Source organism: Zootoca vivipara, chromosome 6 (genome assembly GCF_963506605.1).
Source record: "Zootoca vivipara chromosome 6, rZooViv1.1, whole genome shotgun sequence".
NCBI lineage: Eukaryota > Metazoa > Chordata > Lepidosauria > Squamata > Lacertidae > Zootoca > Zootoca vivipara.
In genome coordinates this window covers 24,301,165-24,321,677 of record NC_083281.1, presented here as the reverse complement: position 1 = coordinate 24,321,677, position 20,513 = coordinate 24,301,165, and the positions used below count along the sequence as shown (strand labels likewise).

The following is a 20,513-nucleotide window of genomic DNA, read 5'->3' as shown; positions in this document are numbered from 1 at the left end:
TTTCCTCCAAGAATTCTGGGAGCTTTGAATTTGTCAAAGGGGCTGAGTGTTGTTAGGCGTCTCCTATTCCCCTCACAAAGCTACAATTTCCAGAGTGGTTTAACAGTTGAACCTTCTTCATAGGTAACTTTGGGAATTGTAGCCCTGTGAAGGGGAAGGGTGTGTGTGTCTCCTAACAGCTCTCAGCCTTAACATACTACAGCTCCCAGAATTCTTTGGGGGAAGCCATGACTGTTCAGAGTTTTATCGTAGTGCTTTACATGTATGGCGTGAACTTGGGTCAACATCCACACCATACATTAAAAGCGCCATGATACCACTTTCAACCATCATGGCTTCTCCCAAAGAATCCTGGGAACTCCTGCTGATTGAGGGTGCTGAGGGGGTGTTTATGTTGGAGTTTGGTAAATATATTACAGCAGTATGCAGAAAGAAATAGGCTGGTAAGACTGCTGGTTGAATGGATAAAGAAAACATAAGGTTTATTACTCATGGCAGCCAAAGACATTCTGAGTGAAGATTTTACCTGTGGCCAAGATGGAGTCGAGATGTTAACACTAGCACATGGAAACTCATAATGAATGAACTTGGAGAAGGGTAGGAAAGAAGTAAAGACTGGAAGGAATGGATCTCTTTTACCAAAAAGCAGTTACTAAAAGAGAATGAATCAGGGAGGAGGAAGACTATACTACTGCCTTTCTGTCTGTCACCCCCAACTGGATCAAGTTACTTGTTACAACCATTGTCGCCTTACTCTCAGCAGTTTGCGGACTTACATTCCTCTCAAAGAGCTGCAATTCTCAGAGTGGTTTAACAATCAATCTCTCCTCCCAGGACATGCTGGTACATGTAGTTCTGTGGAAGGGATAGGTGTCTTTTAACAATTCCCAGCACCCTTAAACAAACTACAGTTCCCAGGATTCTATGGCTTTGAAGGTATATTCCAAAATGTAGCATACATCTTCTTTCCAGGTCAGTATAATTTGGATTACAGGGCTAATCATTTATGCCAGGGGCCTCTCTTCCAACTGAAACTTTCTCTTCCTTGATCCCAACAGGATCAAGGACTATTCGCAAGTTTTGCTTCTCCCCCAGTGACTGCAACGACAAAGGCCCTTCCACATTTAATGTGGGCAAGTCAGGAATTGTATCAAGCACACTTTTCTGCTGCAGCAATAATGACTGCAATGATTACATTCCTGGTGGTAAGTCACTGGTGTATCCCTTTGTCTTTGCCCATTCTATCATTCCACATTCTATTGTGGTGTTGTTGTTGTTGTTGTTGTTGTTGTTGTTGTTGTTGTTGTTGTTGTTGTTGTTGTTGTTTAAAACCCACCAGCTTCCTACTTGGGCTGGGGAAGAGTGATTTGCAAAATGGATCTTGGTTCTATCACCGAGCTACTTCCTTACTTGTGTGTGTTTGTTTTAACAAGGCCCAGAGATCACTGTTGAAGAGCTGGTCACTGAATCGTAGGACCATAGGAAGGTGTCTTCTACTGAGTCTGACCATACTTAACATTGTCTAAAATATTGTCCACCCAACTCAATATTGTCTAAAATGACTGCCATTGCAGGGGGTTGGACTAGAAGATCCTTGGGGTACCTTCCAGCTCTATAGTTTTATGATTCTACGAATCAGGTGTCTGGATAGGCTTTACAAAAGCAGGAAAGTTTTGAGCAGGCATCAAGCATAATATCGAGGGCCTCTGCCTGAATGCCCAAAGGCAGGGATTTCCAAAGTGCAGGTGTTGCCACATGAAAGATACCATTCTTCCTAAATGCAAATACCTGTAGATATTATGTGGCAATTGTAAAAGTGCAAGTTTTACATATCAAAGTGCTCCAATAGGTACATCAGCATTTTCCCCACTGAATTCTCTGGTACTACAAGAATATCAAGGCAAAGCAACCAAAGGCTGTTGTATTGTAACAACTCAGTGGACTTAGAGAAAACCTGGATTCCACTTACTAGCCACTCAGCTCTATGGGAGAAGGTTATTTCCACCCTTGTGTTTAGAGCTCTCTCCTTCCTTCCTCCCAAATCTGGACTGTCTCTTCTTTCTCCCAGTCCCACCCATAAGCACTGAATTCAATGGAATAAAGTGCCCAGCCTGCTATTGTCCGAAGAACTATACATGCAACGAAGAAGAGATTGTCAAATGTACTGGAGACCAGCACTATTGCCTTGACATCCATGGGACTGCAAGGACAGGTAAGTAACCACATAAATTGCTCTGCTGGGTCTGACTGGAGGCCCAGCCATTCCAGAATTCACAGAGGTGAACCAGATGCCTACAGGAAGCCTACAAGGGGTAGATGAGTACAATAACTCTGTCCCACTTGTGATCAGCAGTAGCTGATATTCAGTTACAGAAGTTAATAGAGCTATCATGACCAGCAGCCAGTGACAGCCACATCCTCCTGTCCAAACCCCTTTTAAAGCTCTCCAAGTTAGCAACCACCAGCACATCTTGTTCAGTTTCATAGTTCATTTTATGGACTGTATGACAAAGTACCCCCTTATGCTGCCCTGAACTTCTCATCATCCAACTTCATTGGAACACATACACAAACATGCATCCTGGTTTTCAGTGGATTTACTCTAAGTATGACTTACTCTAACTATGTAAAGTACACACACACCCACACACCCACACACACCCACACACACACACACATTCAAATATATATATTTGTACAAGACTGTTGCCAAGGTGTAATTCACATGGCCGCAGACGGATGGCACTAACCCTGTGAATGATACCAATGATGACAGTTAGGAGGAGGCAATGGCAAGGATTGGAGGAGGAAAGGAGGCTAAAATCTGAGGCAGAGGAGGAAGCATGGATAGCAAGATGACGAGGAGGATGAGGAGGGGAGACAACAACAAAAGGACTTTTTTCATTCTGGGAAAACCTGACTTACTATGACAGTATGGCAAAAATCTGTTAATATATGTCTCCCACTGGGATTCATTTTTCTAGGATATGAATTAGGGTAGACTTATTTTATAGAATTTTGCTTTTCATGAGATAATTGACCCAAGAGAATCTTGTTCCGTTTCCCCCAGTCTTTTTAATTTTTTAAAAAGTCTAATTTGCAAAATGGTGCGATGATGAAATACAGTCATCACAGCTTGTCATCCTTTTATGCGTGTGCTATGATTTCATAACTTTCAAATAATGAAGGGGGGAATTAGAAGCTTCCTTATAAAAATTAGCAGTTGAGTTTCCCTCTCAGAAAAATTCTGAAACTCCAGAATCCAACCTGATTCCTCCCTTTTTCTCCAAGCTGCCTTAGAAACAAACAAACAAACAAACAAACAAACAAACAACAACAACAACAATATTTATTCCTTGCCCATCTGGCTGGGTTTCCCTAGCCACCATTTTAGAAATACGGAACTGTAAAATCTGGAGCAGAAACCAGTTAAGATGGATTCAATTTCCAGCCTAAATGCTGACTGTCCTTTCCTTCTATTTCCTCTGCAGGACCATCAGTGGCCATCAAGGGCTGTGTAAACAAGGTTGTCTGTGATGATTTTGAAAAAGGGCTGGTATTTTTTGCTGGGATTCATGTACATGGAGAAGGCACTTGCCTTCGCATGAATGCCGCCTCTGGAAAGGCTGGCCACACTCCAGAGTTGTTTGCACTTTCCCTCCCAGTTCTTGCTTGCCTTCTGCATGTGAAGATCCTTCCTTGATTTTCTTCTGGCACGAAGACCAAGAGATCCTGCCTGAGCCCTCCCTCGCTTTGTGGCCCTTAGTTATTTATAGGCCTTGGGCTTTACAGGGAATGAAGAGCTCAAATTGCCCAAGATACACTAGTGTCTATTTTTTTATGTTCCACCCTGACCTCCAGCAGTAGCAGAGCATGGTGGCACTCAAGTGATGTCATCAAGCAGCGACCAGCCGATAACACTGGTAGGTGACAAATAAAATACATCAGCTGTAGCTGAAGAGTATTGGCACTGAAATCCTGCTTCTGGGTGGTGATGAGTGCTCTCTATTGTGGGCTAACAGACTGGGTGAGTACGCTGAGTGCAGCCAGAATTGCTTATCCTGTTTTAGATCAGGTTTTAGGCTAAGCACTGCTTCACGCAACAGATCATTATACTATGGAACTCACTTCCACAGGAAACAGCAATGGCTTTAAGAAAGGATTAAACAAATTAATGGAGGAGAGGGCTATTGATGGCTACTAGCCATGATGGCTTTGCTCTCCCTTCATGGTAAGAGGCAGCAATGCTTCTGAATACCAGTTGCTGGAAAACCACAGGAGGGAAGAGTTCTCTTGAGTTCAAATCCTGCTTGTGAGTTTCACACAGGCACCAGGTTGGCCACTGGGAGAACAGGATGCTGGTTTAGATGGGCCATTGGCCTGAACCAGCAGGCTCTTTTTATGTCCTTACTAGCAGTACCCAGCCACGCATTGCTGTGGCTCATCCCTGTGACTCACCCCACCCCACCCTGTCCTGTCCCAACCCAACCCAACCCAACCCATGACCTGTCCCGACCCCGTCCTGCCCCCACCCCCAGTCCAGGCGAGTCCCCCAGCTCCACTCAGCTCAGTCAGCAGTTTCAGTCTTGTGCAGCAGGGGTTGCCTGCAAACCTGAGCTGAGCTGTTTTGGAGAGGGAAGCTTTTCTAGCTGTAGTACCAGTGGAGTCGCCGCTAGAGGGTGATGTTTTGCAACCTCTTCTGTTCCTGTTTTTCTGTTCTTTTGTTTTTTAAAAAAACCTGTTTTTACCTGTGACAGGTGTGACATCTGTATAATCTAAGTTTATACAAACACTCCCCTATTGGACTGCAACATTGTGTCAAAATTTTAACTCAATCGGTCAAGAGGTTTCGGAGCAAGCTGAGCACACACAACCTGGCATTTTACATTTTTATTTATACAGTACAGTCGTACCTCGGGTTACGACCACCTCGGTTTGTGAACAGTTTGGGTTACGAACTGTGCAAACCCGGAAGTGTTTTCATCGCGCGCGCGTGCGCATAAGCGGCGCGCGCGATTGCGCGATCTGCGCATGCGCAAAATGGCGGCGCCCATCGCGTCCGGGTTACGAACTATTCGGGTTACGAACTGCGATCCGGAACGGATCGCGTTCGTAACCCGAGGTATTACTGTATAGATGTTCCAGAGGAAAGCTCTGACAAATGCTGGTAAGACAAAAAAGCAGGACCATAGACAGCTCCAAGTGGAGCTAGGGAAATTACAAGCTGGATTCCATAGGCATGCATTGGCTCTGTATAAAAAATGACAAGCGAATTGTGGTGTGTGTGTGTTTTTCAGCAAAGTCCTTTGAGCTGCAGTGAATAACCACCCCCACCCCCCTCAAAGCTTCATGCCACACTATTCACCCAAATGTCATCTAGTCATCAAAAGAATTTTTTGTTGTGGTGGCTATTAAAATCGAAAGCAAGCTGACTATAAGAGAAATGCCCTGATGTAACTTGAGTGAAGAGGGGAGGAGGAGGAGGAGGAGGAGGAGGAGGAGGAGGAGGAGGAGGAGGAGGAGGAGGAGGGGGGGGAGGAGGAGGAGGAGGAGGACATAGCTGCCAAGTTCTCCCTTTTTTTAAGGGAAATTCCCTTATGCTGAATAGGCTTCCTCGCGAGAAAAGGGAAAACTTGGCAGCTATGGAGGAGGAGGAGATAAATCATTTTGATAGACAGGTCTAGCTTTCAATGAGAAATAATTATTTCATCAAGGTTCTCCAATCACTGTGCTTTGGGGAAATAGCACAGCCAGTAGATCTCAGTGTCATAGATTTGTGCCCCACATTTGGCAAAAGATTCCTGCATTGCAGGGGATTAGACTAGATGACCCTCATGGTACTTTCCAGCTCCTCAATGCTATGATTCTGTGTTCATGGAAATAGTTGGTTTGGTGGGTTCATTCATCACTCTTTTTCAAAATCTGTCTCTTTGGAGCAGGATATTTAGAAGAATGCTGGACTAGTTTGAATCCCCCCCCCCAATCCCACCCTTTCCGATCTATTTCTGATTATCAAAAAGCAATAGCCTGCATTCATTATGGTATTTTCATCATGCCACCTCCATCTTTCTTGTTTTTTTTTTTCTCAGTTAGCATTTATTTGTGCCAGGTTTTAGAGTTGGCATGTTAAGTAGATTGTTATAAGAATGTAAGACGAGCCCGCTTGGATCAGGCAAAAGGCTCATTTAGTCCAGCACCCTGCTCTCACAGTGGCCAACCAGATTCCTGTGGAAAGCTTGTAAGGACAGCCTGAGTGCAACTGCTCCTGCAGTTTTCAGCAACTGGTATTCAGAGGCATACCGTTCTGGCAGTGTGCACGGCCATTGTGACCTGAAGCCACTGAGAGCCTTATTGTCCATGAATTCATCTGATCCTTCCAAAGTCCTCTAAGTTGGTGCTACATCTTGTGGGAGCAAATTATTATTTTATTTTTTATATTTATTTATTTATTTATACATACCCTGCCCATCTGGCTGGGTTTCCCCCACCACTCTGGGCGGCTTCCAGCAAATCCCAAAATACATTAAAGTATCACAGATTAAAAACTTCCCTAAACAGGACTGCCTTTAGGTGTTTTCTAAATGTCAGGTAGCTGTTTATCTCCTTGACCTCTGATGGGAGGGCGTTCCACAGGGCGGGCGCCACTACCGAAAAGGCCCTCTGCCTGGTTCCCTGTAGCTTTGCTTCTCGCAGTGAGGGAACCGCCAGAAGGCCCTCGGTGCTGAATCTCAGTGTCCGGGCAGAACGATGGGGGTGGAGACGCTCCTTCAGGTATACAGGACCGAGGCCGTTTAGGGCTTTAAAGGTCAGCACCAACACTTTGAATTGTGCTCGGAAATGTACTAGGAGCCAATGTAGGTCTAGCTGCCGCATTCTGGATTAATTGCTGTTTCCGGGTCACCATCAAAGGTAGCCCCACGTAGAGCGCATTGCAGTAGTCCAAGGAGGAGATAACTAGAGCATGCACCACTCTGGTGAGACAGTCTGCGGGCAGGTAGGGTCTCAGCCTGCGTACCAGATGGAGCTGATAGACAGTCGCCCTGGACACAGAATTAACCTGTGTCTCCATGGACAGCTGTGAGTCCAAAATGACTCCCAGGCTGCGCACCTGGTCCTTCAGGGGCATAGTGACCCCATTCAGGACCAGGGAATCCCCCACACCCGCCCGCCCCCTGTCCCCCCAAAACAGTACTTCTGTCTTGTCAGGATTCAACCTCAATCTGTGAGCCACCATCCGACCTCCAACCGCTTCCAGACACTCACACAGGACCTTCACTGCCTTCACTGGTTCTGATTTAAAAGAGAGGTAGAGCTGGGTGTCATCTGCATACTGATGAACACCCAGCCCAAACCCCCTGATGATCTCTCCCAGCAGCTTCATATAGAAGTTAAAAAGCATGGGGGAGAGGACGGAACCCTGAGGCACCCCACAAGTGAGAGCCCAGGGGTCTGAACACTCATCCCCCACCACCACTTTCTGAACACGGCCCAGGAGGAAGGAGCGGAACCACTGTATGACAGTCCCCCCCAGCTCCCAACCCCTCTAGGCAGTACAGAAGGATGTATCAAAGGCCGCTGAGAGATCCAGCAGAACTAGGAAACAGCTCTCACCTTTGTCCCTAGCCCGCCGGAGATCATCGACAAGCATGACCAAGGCAGTTTCAGTCCCATGATGAGGCCTGGATCCCGATTGGAAGGGATCCAAATGGTCCGCATCCTCCAGGCTTGGAATTGTTCAGCAACCACTCGCTCAATCACCTTGCCCAAGAATGGTAAATTTGAGACTGGGCGATAATTGGCCACATTTGTCGGGTCTAAAGATGTTTTAAGCAGTTTAATGACATGACTGCCTCTTTCAGCGGGTCTGGGAATACTCCCTCATAGAGTATTTCATAGTTTAACTATGTGCCATGGGAAGACGGACTTTATTTTGTCTGCCTTGCATCTGCCGACATTCAGCTTTATTTGATGGCCTATTCTGAGTAAATGAGGTCTACTCTGAGTAAAGCATAGTTTAAAGCCATCTTCTCTATCCATATTCTCCACACCCCTGCATAAATTTGCACACCTCTGTCACTCTAAGTAATCCCCACAGGTGTGTAGGGCTGGTGGTGTAAATATACCTTTTGCTTCCTCTCCATAATCAGTTTTGAAGAGTCCCAGCACAAAAGGCATTTGATGCCTATCTGTCTGCAGTTCGGCAGTTTTCTTTCATGTCAGCAATGTTCACCTGCCGGGAACTTTGTGCTCCAGCAGAGCACACTTCTTCAAAATATCTTCCTGCCATTAGCACCAGGCAGTTGGTTCTGGGAACTTCCATTTAAATTTCCCACAGTGCCTCTGTGGCATCATATCTTAGCCCAGGGACTTGTGGGAAATTTAAATGGCCTCCCCAAGCTGTTTGACACTGATTGGAGTGCTGCTGTTGTCACATATGCCCACCACTGCCAGTTAGCCCACCTTGGAGACCCTTTGATATACAATGGAAGCCTCTATCTCAGCTCTCCAGATGTTGCTTATCGTTGGCCGGATCATAGTACCTGATCAAAGACACTCTGCACATGATTAAGGATACTTGGCACACACATACATTTTGTTACTCTTGAGAAAGTACATCTTGCGTATGCTCAGATGCACATTCTATAATTTAAAAAAGTGGCCCTCCCCAATCCACCAGTATTTTGTTGCAGAGAATTTGCACTGAAAATATTTCCCTCTTAAGTTGGGACATTTCTTTCCATAAATTATTATTAAGTCTCACAGCTACCTTTAATTTTTTGGATCAATTCATCAACCTCAGATGAATGATTTAGAAGGATTGGGTCCAGCATCACTTTTGCTGAATGTGTGTGCCAGTATCCATACCCAGCAGAGTTACATCTCAACGCAGCTCCTTCCTTGGAAGCGTCTTCAGGGTGGAAGTAGACAATAAACACTCATGGACGCCTTAAAGATTCAATCAAGTGTAGAGGTTTACTTGACAGGCATAAAAGCATATTGGTAGCAAAGATATACAGACATTCACCACTGCTGTGGTCAAGGCAAGCTTAGAGTCCAACAAGAGTCCAAGACTCTCTCTCTGCTTCTCTCACCGCAAGTCGCAAGCAAGAGACTCACAACAAGTTACCACAAGTTACACAAAACCATTGTTATCAGTGCTTCCTGTCACACTGCGCATGTCCAAAGAAAAAGCTCCCACAGAAACGTTCTGACATAGACAAAACAATCTTAGCCTTATGCTGCTTCTTGAAACTTCTCTGTTTCTGGAACAAATTATTATCTCTCACACAGAGAGAATATCCAACAACAAGAGACATAATTACAGTTAAAGGATACACTATTGGACTGCACAACCGCCTGAGGAGGATGAATAGCAGAACCAATGAGAGGTGTGGCCTGCGGTGTAGACCATCATATCAGCTGTCACACTGCGCATAGACAAAACCATCTCAGCCTTTTGCTGCTTCTTGAAACTTCTTCTCTGTTATTCTCTGTTTCTGGAACAAATTATTCTCGCACACACAGAATATCCAACGTGATTCCCTGTTGATCTGGTCATTTACCCACCTGATTTTTAAACTCAGGGAAGAGTTTAAACTGCCATACAAAAAAAAAAAAAAAAAACAACCTCCCTCTATTATATTGTTGAATTCCTTCTAAAGGAGCATATGCTGCCTCAAGTGGTGGACTCAGGTATTGCACTGCAAGGATTTATAATCAAGTTCTCCAGTGATTTATTTTTTGATTTGATTTGATTTTGTGAGAAGCTAATCAACTAATCAATAAGAAAGTCAGCATGTGAAGAAGGGCAAGCCATTGAGACAAGAAAGATGTGGTGCAGCAATGACATTCTGCGATATACGGTAAGAGTCAGCTGGTTACAGAGCTTTGATGGAAACAGCTGCATTGCACTCAGTCTTAGTCAGATCCACACTGATTCCTGCAAACATTCTTGAACTCGAATTGAGAATGGTACAGAAAGCCTCATTAGCGCATCCCTTGAAGGAAATATCGATGGTCTGAACCGCTGCAAGAAATGGCCAACATGTTGGTCAGTATCAAGCCTGCAATCAACAGCTCTCTCTGCCCACTATAGTTGCCACCACCCTTTTAAAATGACATTTTGGAGAAAATGTGGATTAGCAATGGATGGGTCACAGTCAATTTCTGGTTCATGTCATCATCCCATGTATTCATAAGTTTGTTTTATCCTGTTTCTGTGTCATTCTGCATATCTTTTTCAATGCATTAGAATTTTTAAAAATCTGAATGAATTTTACCCTTAAAAACATATTTCCAGTACTACTACTTCTTTTAAAGCTAAGGATTATATACAAAATTTGGAGGAGCATGAAAACTGGAGAATAGCTGCTTCAACCCACATGTTAGTCTAAAAAAGGTAAAGGTAAAGGACCCCTGACAGTTAAGTCTAGTCACAAACGACTCTGGGGTTGTGGTGCTCATCTCACTTTACTGGCTGAGGGAGCTGGCGTTTGTCCACGGACAGTTTTTCTGGGTCTAAGCGTGACTAAGCCGCTCCTGGAAAAACCAGAGCAGTGCACGGAAACACCGTTTACCTTCCCGCCGGAGCGGTACCTATTTATCTACTTGCACTTTGATGTGCTTTCAAACTGCTAGGTTGGCAGGAGCAGGGACCGAGCAACGGGAACTCACCCCATCGTGGGGATACAACCCACCAACCTTCCAATCGGTAAGCCCTAGGCTCAGTGGTTTAGACCATAGTGCCACCTACATCCCAAATCATGTTAGTCTAGGAAGTACAAATAAAGCTGGTTGACTTAAGCATGTGCAGTGCATGAGATGCTCAAACATCTGTCCCCTGGATCAAGCAGAAAGCCCGGGGGAGTTTGAGGTAGGGCTGATGGGAGTTGGCATCCAAATCATTCAGAGGCTACCATTCAAAGGTGGATCTGGAAGCATGGGCTCAAATCCCCAGTGAGCCATGGAAACTCAAGGTGTGCTTGCTTGGCCCTGCCCTTCTCTCTAAGCCTACCTAAACCAGGTGGTTATGGAGTTGCCATGGGGATCAGTCTGGTTACCCCACTCTTGAGCGCATTTGAAGATCAGGATGATGGAAAGACAATTTTGAAAACACAGAATCTCTCTACCTGTGATATTCCCAGTAATGTTGACACACTTGGTCTCTTCTCCGCTGCAGGCAACAGGCTTTTCATTGCACTTGGTGGAAAACAGCCCAACACAGCCAGAACACTGGAGACCATTGGGTTTGGTGTCTGGTGGTGGCAGCACTATGGAGATAAATGGAAGGTCAGCCATCAGGTGTCTGTTACCAATGCCTGGTCTCAGCTCTGAAACAATAGGGGGCTGAGGAAGAAGCAACTCTTGTCACTATCCTCAGCTCTTTTGATGAAAAATAAAGCCAGAAGGAATTAAATACTAAATTTTCATGTTCTGAATTTGTATGCTGAAAGATTCAGGACATATGAAGTGAAGCACTTTTTCATGCAGCACCATTAAAAAGGTAAAGGAGGTAAAGGACCCCTGGACGGTTAAGTCCAGTCAAAGGTGACTATGGGGTTGCGGCGCTCATCTCGCTTTCAGGCCTAGGAGAGCCGGCATTTGTCCACAGACAGCTTTCCGGGCCATGTGGCCAGCATGACTAAACTGCTTCTGGCACAACGGAACACCGTGATGGAAACCAAAGCGCACAGAAATGCCATTTACCTTCCCACCACAGCAGTACCTATTCATCTGCTTGCACTGGCGTGTTCTCGAACTGCTAGGTTTGAGCAACGGGAGCTCACCCTGTCACGGGGATTCAAACTGCCGACCTTCTGATCGGCAATCCAAGAGGCTCAGTGGTTTAGACCACAGCGCCACCCGCTGCCACAGGAGACAGTGGTGGCCATCAACCTGGATGGTTTTAAAAGAAGATTGGACAAATTCATAGACCACAAGGCTCTCGTGGCCACTAGCTATGATGACTATGTTCTATCTCCATCCTCAGAGCTTCTGAATATCATTTGCTGGAAACCACAGGAGGGGAAAGTGCTCTTGTGTTCAGGTCCTGCTTGCGGGCTTCTCACAGGCACCTACCTGGTGATTGTAAGGATGCTGGACTAGATGGGCCATTGTCTTGATCCAGTGGACTCTTTTTAAGTTCTTAAGATTGTATGGACTAAAGCTCCCTCCCCACTAAGAAGTGACAATGAACAAGCACAGAGTTACAGCCAGGGTGGAGAACCTGGGGTCCTTCTGCTGTTGCTGGACTACAACTCCTAAGATCTCTGACCATTGACCATGCCCACTGAGGCTGATGGGAATTTAAGTCCAACTTCAACTGCAGAGGCACAGTTTCTCCATGCCTGGGGTTAGGGGGCAGAGCATTCAGACCAGAGGGTACTGGCAAATTAGAAATCTGTCTCAGTGTGATGCCCCAGTCTATTAAATTTAACTCCACTGGGCAGTTTTAATTTAATTCCACTAGGCAAGTTGAGTTCCTGTTTTGCCAGTAAGTTCCCGGTTCAGTGAAAGGAGGCTTACCGTGGCTGCTGAGTTCTTAAAGATGGGTCCAAAGGTGTAAGGCTTATCAGCAGAAGTGGCTGCAGTGGGAGGGTGTTGATGTGGAGCCATCATCCCCATACTGTTGTTGCCGATGCTTACTAGTACTGTGCAGGGGTGGTGGGTCAGGGCTGTGGTGAGGTTGGGTCTGTGCAGGTATACCAGGAGAATAAGCCCATGCTCCCCAATCAGGGCACCTGCACCATCCCAACTTTGTTGCCACCATCTTGGTAAGTGGCAGCAATGCTGGTGTCAATAGGGTGCTACATTGGCTGCTCCTACATAATATAATGGGCTGAGCCCATTATTCTTCCTGGGAATCTAAGGTCCCATCTGCACCATACATTTAAAGCAGTATCACAACACTTGAAACAGCTGTGGCTTCCCCCAAAGAGTTCTGGGAACTGTAGTTTCTAAGGGTGCTGAGAGTTGCTACGCAACTTCTGTACTCCCCTCACAGAGCTACAGTTCTCAAAGTTCCCTAAGAAGAGGAACAGACTGCTAAACCACTCTGGGAATTGTAGCTATGTTGGAGAACGAGGGGTCACAATTGGAGGGCAGCCATGCAAGTTTCTAGATATTATAGACAAGACAGTACATACCAGGAAGTGAGACTGTTCCACATTGATCCTCCTTGTAGCAGACCCTATTTGATCTCACCCGCACTCCACTCCCAAGATTTATCTCTTCAGCACCAATTTTGCAGAAGCTGGATGAGCCACAGTCCTTAGCGACATATGTGATTGTCACGGGAGCTACACAGGTGATTAAGAAGGGAAAGGTTCAGTCAAGAATAGGGCAGCCCCCTCCTGAAAATGTTGGAGAAATTTCTACACAGAGACATAGTTTTTGTGAGGGGTTTGCTTCATCCACATCCACCCAATGAATATAGTCAACATATGAAATTTTCAGCACAGCACCTATGTGATACCTCAGCCCAAGACTCTCAAGAATACCTACTTTGTAAATACTCCATCAGACTGATAATGCAGGTATCTTGACCAGCACCACAAGTCTTCATTTCGCCAGTACAGTTGCTGCCTGTACCATAGCACACCTCACACTGAAGACAAGTACCTGGAAAAACAAACACTTAGCTGTTTTTACCATTCATAGAATTGTGCCCAGACTACAACTCCCATCATTCTTGATCAATTACTAAGCTGACTAGGGTTGATAAAAGCTGGGGTGCAGGAATATTGGGAGAGCACTTCATTGGCGCTGTTGGTTGAGAACTTGTAGGTTTGCTAGCCATCTCTCTGGTCCCATTCCATACTCCATCCCACCTGTCCTCCCAGTTGAACGACATGGCCCAGGGAGAGAGGGAAAAATAGGGGAAGTGAACAACTGGCTTCGCAAATGGTGCAAACAGGAACGGTTTGGATTCCTAGATCACGGTCTGCAGTTTCTTGAAGATGGACTTCTGGCTAGTGATGGACTGCACCTCACAAAAGTTGGGAGGAATGTTTTTGCCACGAAACTCAAAAACCTCATCAGGAGGGCTTTAAACTGACTTATGTGGGGGAGGGAGACAGTGGTCCTGAAGGTAGGAGTCTATCAAATGCTGAAGATGATCATCCGAATGTCAAGGACCAAATGGAGCAAGCAGCATGCAGACCTAGTGGTGGGACGAAAATATCCTTAAATAAGAGACATGGGGGAATGATCAACGGTCTTCAATGTCTGTATACTAATGCACAGAGCATGGGAAATAAACAAGATGAACTTGAGCTCTTGGTACAGCAAACTAAATATGACATAATAGGCATCACTGAAACCTGGTGGGATGAGTCTCATGACTGGAATGTAGTAATAGAGGGATACAATCTATTTAAGAGAAATAGACCAAACAGGAAAGGAGGAGGAGTAGCTTTATATGTTAGGGATATGTATACCTGTGAAGAGATCCAGGATTTAAAACTTCAAAGCCAAATTGAGAGTATCTGGGTCAAAATTAAGAGAGAGAAAAACAACAGTGATCTCATTGTGGGAGTTTACTATAGATCCCCAAGCCAAACTGAGGACACAGATGATGCCTTCCTGGAACAGATGGCCAAGCATTCCAAAGGAAGTGAGATAGTAGTAATGGGGGATTTCAACTATCCTGATATTTGTTGGATGTCAAACTCAGCCAAGAGCATAAGGTCGAACAGATTCCTCACTGGCCTTGCAGACAACTTCATTGTCCAGAAAGTGGGAGAAGCAACAAGAGGATCAGCCATTTTAGATCTGGTCCTAACCAATAGTGATGACTTGGTTAGTGGGGTAGAAGTGGCAGGATCATTAGGTGGGAGTGACCATGCTCTTCTGGAGTTTATTATCCAGCGGAAAGGAGCAACCAAGCATACTAAGGTCCAAATTCTAGACTTTAAGAAAGCCGACTTCAGAAAACTTAGGGAAACGCTGGGTGAAATCCCATGGACAGTAATACTAAAAGGGAAGGGAGTTCATGATGGTTGGGAGTTTGTTAAAAGGGAGATATTAAAAGCACAACTTCAGGCAATACCAATGAGACGGAAACATGGAAGGTGCCTAAAGAAGCCAGGCTGGCTATCTAAAGAACTTTTGACTGAGTTAAGATTTAAAAGGGATATGTACAAAAAATGGAAAAGGGGGGAAATCTCCAGAGAGGAATTCAAACATATAGCCAGCACGTGTAGAGACAAAGTCAGAAAAGCTAAAGCACAGAATGAACTCCGGCTCGCCAGAGAGGTTAAAAGCAACAAAAAGGGCTTTTATGGGTATGTCCGTAGCAAAAGGAAAAACAAGGAAACAGTGGGGTCACTCAGAGGAGAAGATGGTGAAATGCAAACAGGGGACAGAGAAAGGGCAGAACTCCTCAATGCCTTCTTTGCCTCAGTCTTCTCCAAGAAAGAAAAAAACGCCCGACCTGAAGAATATGGAGCAGATGATTCAGCAGGGGAAACACAGCCCAGAATAAGTAAGGAGGTAGTACAAGAATACTTGGCTAGTTTAGATGTATTCAAGTCTCCAGGGCCAGATGAACTACATCCAAGAGTATTAAAAGAACTGGCAGAGGTGATTTCAGAACCACTGGCAATAATCTTTGAAAATTCCTGGAGAACAGGCGAAGTTCCAGCAGACTGGAGGAGGGCAAATGTTGTCCCTATTTTCAAAAAGGGGAAAAGAGAGGACCCAAACAATTACCGCCCAGTCAGCCTGACATCAATACCAGGAAAGATTCTAGAGCAGATCATTAAGCAAACAGTCTGTGAGCACCTAGAAAGAAACTCTGTGATCACTAAAAGTCAGCATGGGTTCCTGAAAAATAAGTCATGTCAGACTAATCTGATCTCATTTTTTGACAGAATTACAAGCCTGGTAGATGAAGGGAACGCTGTGGATGTAGCCTATCTTGATTTCAGCAAGGCCTTTGACAAAGTGCCCCATGGTATTCTTGTAAAGAAGCTGGTAAAATGTGGGCTAGACAATGCTACCATTCAGTGGATTTGTAGCTGGCTTACTGACCGAACCCAAAGGGTGCTCATCAATGGCTCCTCCTCATCCTGGAGAGTAGTGACTAGTGGGGTGCCACAGGGTTCTGTCTTGGGCCCAGTCTTGTTCAACATCTTTATCAATGACTTGGATGATGGGCTTGAGGGAATCCTGAGCAAGTTTGCAGATGACACCAAATTGGGAGGGGTGGCTAACACCCCAGAGGACAGGATCACACTTCAGAATGACCTTAACAGATTAGACAACTGGGCCAAAGCAAACAAGATGAATTTTAACAAGGAGAAATGTAAAGTACTACACTTGGGCAAAAAAAATGAAAGGCACAAATACAGGATGGGAGACACCTGGCTTGAGAGCAGTACATGTGAAAAGGATCTAGGAGTTTTGGTTGACCACAAACTTGACATGAGTCAGCAGTGTGATGCAGCAGCTAAAAAAGCCAATGCAATTCTGGGCTGCATCAATAGGAGTATAGCATCTAGATCAAGGGAAGTAATAGTACCACTGTATTCTGCTCTGGTCAGACCTCACCTGGAGTATTGTGTCCAGTTCTGGGCACCACAGTTCAAGAAGGATACTGATAAGCTGGAACGTGTCCAGAAGAGGGCAACCAAAATGGTCAAAGGCCTGGAAACGATGCCTTATGAGGAACGGCTTAGGGAGCTGGGTATGTTTAGCCTGGAGAAGAGAAGGTTAAGGGGTGATATGATAACCATGTTCAAATATATAAAAGGATGTCATATAGAGGAGGGAGAACGGTTGTTTTCTGCTGCTCCAGAGAAGCGGACACGGAGCAACGGATTCAAACTACAAGAAAGAAAATTCCACCTAAACATTAGGAAGAACTTCCTGACAGTAAGAGCTGTTCGGCAGTGGAATTTGCTGCCAAGGAGTGTGGTGGAGTCTCCTTCTTTGGAGGTCTTTAAGCAGAGGCTTGACAGCCATCTGTCAGGAATGCTTTGATGGTGTTTCCTGCTTGGCAGGGGGTTGGACTGGATGGCCCTTGTGGTCTCTTCCAACTCTATGATTCTATGATTCTATGATTCTATGGGAATAACATTCAAAAATACAGAATGGTGGCTAGTTTCTTGCACAGATTTCTCAGAATGAAAAATTCTGTTTGATGCCATCAGCAAACCTACTGACTCTGGAAAAAGAAGCATTGGTTTTTGTTGTTATCTCAGGAGCTACCAACTCTTGCAGAAACTGGTAAGATGTCTCCTCACCTGTAGCTAGGAAAGCAGTGAGGAGGAAGCAGCCAAGAAGAGACCACATGGTGATTTTTCTGTTACAAAGAGGTGCAAAACACTCGGTTCAACAGAGTTGCCTAGAAGGGAGATCAGAAATAAACAAACCATGCAACCAATTATTTATATATAAACTCTATGTACCATCTTTAAAATAATAATAATAATAATAATAATAATAATAATAATAATAATAATAATTGAAGCATAATGAATTGAAGCTGAAAACGACAGCACGGGAGCATTACATTGTGCCATAGAAAGAGAAGGAGAAGTGGCAGCATACCATTATAAATCAATACACTCACATTTCCTGAGCTGGTATGGATGGTGAATGCTGTCCAAAGCATAAGAAATAAAATCCCACCAGGTTTTGTGTGCCATCTTTTCATCGTGTGCAAAGTGCTGCACAGCAGTAACACCTCAGTAGTGATACCCAGATTCATTTATTTATTTTTTAAAAAACCAACTTATTAAATCCATGGGAGCATGGAGCAATGGTGGCCCCCTCCTGGTGGTTGGAGCTGCATTTGCTGTGATGTGACAGAGCAGCCACAATTCGGGAGAAGCTCCAAATTTGCAGCCCATGGAGCTGCTGCCATCAACCCAGAGATCCCTCTGCACTCACACTGACTTGCCTCCTCCCCATGAATTTATTTGTTTCTTTAACTGTTTATAGACTGCACTTTCATAGAGCAAGGCGGTATGCAGCCTAAAAACATAATGCTGCAATGAAAAAAGAAAGAAAGAAAGAACATCAAACACATCCATAAAAGCTGCTTGCAAAATATCTCACGTTCAGAAGGCCTGTCTAAAGAGTATGGTTTTCAGCAGACGTTTGAAAGTAGACAGAGATGCTGGCAGGGAACTCTACAGTGAAGGGACTTTCCACACTAAAGGTTTGGTCCCTGGTAAAGGCCAGCTGGCACGTGGGACCACCCAAAGTGGGCCAACAGTAGACCTTAAAGATCAAGGTCGAATTTAAGGAATCACATAGTCCTTAAGGTACTTTGGGACCAAACTGGGCCAAAGTTTTCTAGGGCTTTGTGATTTAACACAATAACCTTGAACCTGGCCTGGTAGCAAACTGGTATCCCATGCAACCTACCCTACCTCCGAAGGGTTGTTGTGAGGTTAAAATGCGGGGGGTGGGGGTGAACCATGAGTTCCTTGCAGAAAAGGATAGGATATAAAAGAAAGGGAGAGACAAAGCTCAGTGGCAGAGCGCATGAAAAACATGAAGAAAGCCTCAAAATCAGTCCTCAACATTTCCAGGGAGGTCTGGGAAGGCCTCTGCAATACTGAGAGAGATGGGCCAGTGGTCTGGCTCAGTATAAGGCAGGTCCCATTTTTCCTTGGAAGGATGAGCTTACCTGGGGCTCCAGGCAGCTGCAGCAGAGGCGATCGTTGCCAAAGGTCAACTGCGTAGGCTGAGTGAATGTGCACCATTCCTTGGGCTATTTATAGTAGAACTGCAATGTCATTTTTTTCCTCCTCAGTTTCTCCTCCCAGCTATCCATCACCCAGATGGGACACCCTCTTCCATCTCAACAAAGAAGGAAATAAGAAATAAATTCCTGGGTGGGAACCCGCTGTTCTTTTCAGGGAGAGCACGAGGCCATGCGTCAGGAGACAGAAAAACTCCTTGGCGTGCTCTCGTCTTGCTTCACTCGGACAGCTGTGACTTGACTAAAAGGCTTACCTTTGTGCAAAACCCACCTGAAAAATTGTCTGTGCGGTTTGGGCTTCCCTGAAATACCACCTGCAAAGCAGCATCCCAACTCGTCTTTCATTCTAGGTCAATTCTGGGTGACACATATGGACTTTGTGGGGGGTCTGTAGAGCAGCTGTCACCAACCTAGTGCCCTCCAGATGTTTTGGACCACAACCCCCATTACCTCTCTGCTAGCATGACTTTTTCTGTCATGGCACTGAGGCTGTAAAACGCCTTGATAACATCAGAAGAACCCTGACGGATCAGACCAATGGCCCACGCAGTCCAACATTCTGTATCCCACAGTGGCCAATCAGATGCTTGGGGGAAATGCACAAGCAAAGCATGAGCACAGTAGCCCTCTCCTGTTATTGTTCCCCAGCAAATGGCATTCAGAGAGGCACGCTCTCACTGATTCTGAAAGCATATAGCCAGGACTAGCCTTCACTCATTGCCTTGTCCTCCATGTTTTTGTATAATCACTTTCTAAATCCATCCAACTTGGCAGCCACCTCATTTTGTGGAATCCCATAGTTTTAATCATAGAATCGTAGAGTTGGAAGAGACCACAAGGGCCATCCAGTCCAACCCCCTGCCAAGCAGGAAACACCATCAAAGCATTCTTGACATATGGCTGTCAAGCCTTTGCTTAAAGACCTCCAAGGAAGGAGACTCCACCACACTCCTTGGTAGCAAATTCCACTGCCGAACAGCTCTTACTGTCAGGAAGATCTTCCTAATGTTTAGGTGGAATCTTCTTTCTTGAAGTTTGAATCCATTGCTCCGTGTCCGCTTCTCTGGAGCAGCAGAAAACAATCTTTCTCCCCCCCCCTCCATATGACATCCTTTCATATATTTGAACATGGCTATAATATCACCCCTTAACCTTCTTTTCTCCAGGCTAAACATACCCAGCTCCCTAAGCCGTTCCTCATAAGGCATCGTTTCCAGGCCTTTGACCATTTTGGTTGCCCTCTTCTGGACACGTTCCAGCTTGTCAGTATCCTTCTTGAACTGTGGTGCCCAGAACTGGACACAGTACTCCAGGTGAGGTCTGACCAGAGCAGAATACAGTGGTACTATTACTTCCCTAGATCTAGATGCTATACTCCTATTGATGCAGCCCAGAACTGCATTGGCTTTTTTAGCTGCTGCATCACACTGCTGACTCATGTCAAGTTTGTGGTCTACCAAGACTCCTAGATCCTTTTCACATGTACTGCTCTCAAGCCAGGTGTCACCCATCCTGTATTTGTGTCTTTCATTTTTTTTTTTTTTGCCCAAATGTAGTACCTTACATTTCTCCTTGTTAATGCTGCATTGTGACAAAAAAAAACCTATTTCCTTTCCTCTGTTTTGAATATTGCAACATTCAGCTTAACTGGACTATCCCCTGTCCTAGTACTATGAGAGAGGGCGAGAGAGAGAGAGAGAGAGAGAGAGAGAGAGAGAGAGAGAGAGAGAGAGAGAGAGAGAGAGAGAGAACCTCTTATTGTCTTACTCTGCACAATGCCCAATGCCTGCATTGTATC

At 45.2% G+C, this 20,513-nt stretch overlaps 1 protein-coding gene and 1 long non-coding RNA gene across 3 annotated transcripts; one reads left to right on the top strand and one right to left on the bottom strand.

Moving 5' to 3' along the window:
• The first annotated feature begins 1,065 nt into the window (after nucleotides 1-1,065).
• LOC118087825 (uncharacterized) lies at nucleotides 1,066-3,551 on the top strand. The gene is made up of 3 exons (XR_004692867.2): nucleotides 1,066-1,205; nucleotides 2,069-2,212; nucleotides 3,492-3,551. It is a non-coding gene; the product is annotated as an uncharacterized LOC118087825 (long non-coding RNA).
• A 6,067-nt stretch (nucleotides 3,552-9,618) lies between these two features.
• On the bottom strand, nucleotides 9,619-20,000 carry LOC118087818 (phospholipase A2 inhibitor gamma subunit B-like). Of its 2 annotated transcripts, XM_035120830.2 has the most exons (6): nucleotides 18,641-20,000; nucleotides 17,247-17,347; nucleotides 13,504-13,620; nucleotides 13,146-13,298; nucleotides 11,130-11,270; nucleotides 9,619-10,027 (listed from the first exon to the last, which is right to left on the bottom strand). In XM_035120830.2, exons 2-6 carry the CDS (start codon nucleotides 17,293-17,295, stop codon nucleotides 9,879-9,881), a joined length of 609 nt encoding a protein of 202 aa, XP_034976721.2. In that variant the 5' UTR covers nucleotides 17,296-17,347; nucleotides 18,641-20,000; the 3' UTR covers nucleotides 9,619-9,878. The 2 variants fall into 2 exon arrangements, with proteins under 2 accessions (XP_034976721.2, XP_060131629.1); XM_060275646.1 differs by lacking the exon at nucleotides 18,641-20,000 and having other exon boundaries at nucleotides 17,247-17,394.
• Between the last annotated feature and the right edge of the window lie 513 nt (nucleotides 20,001-20,513).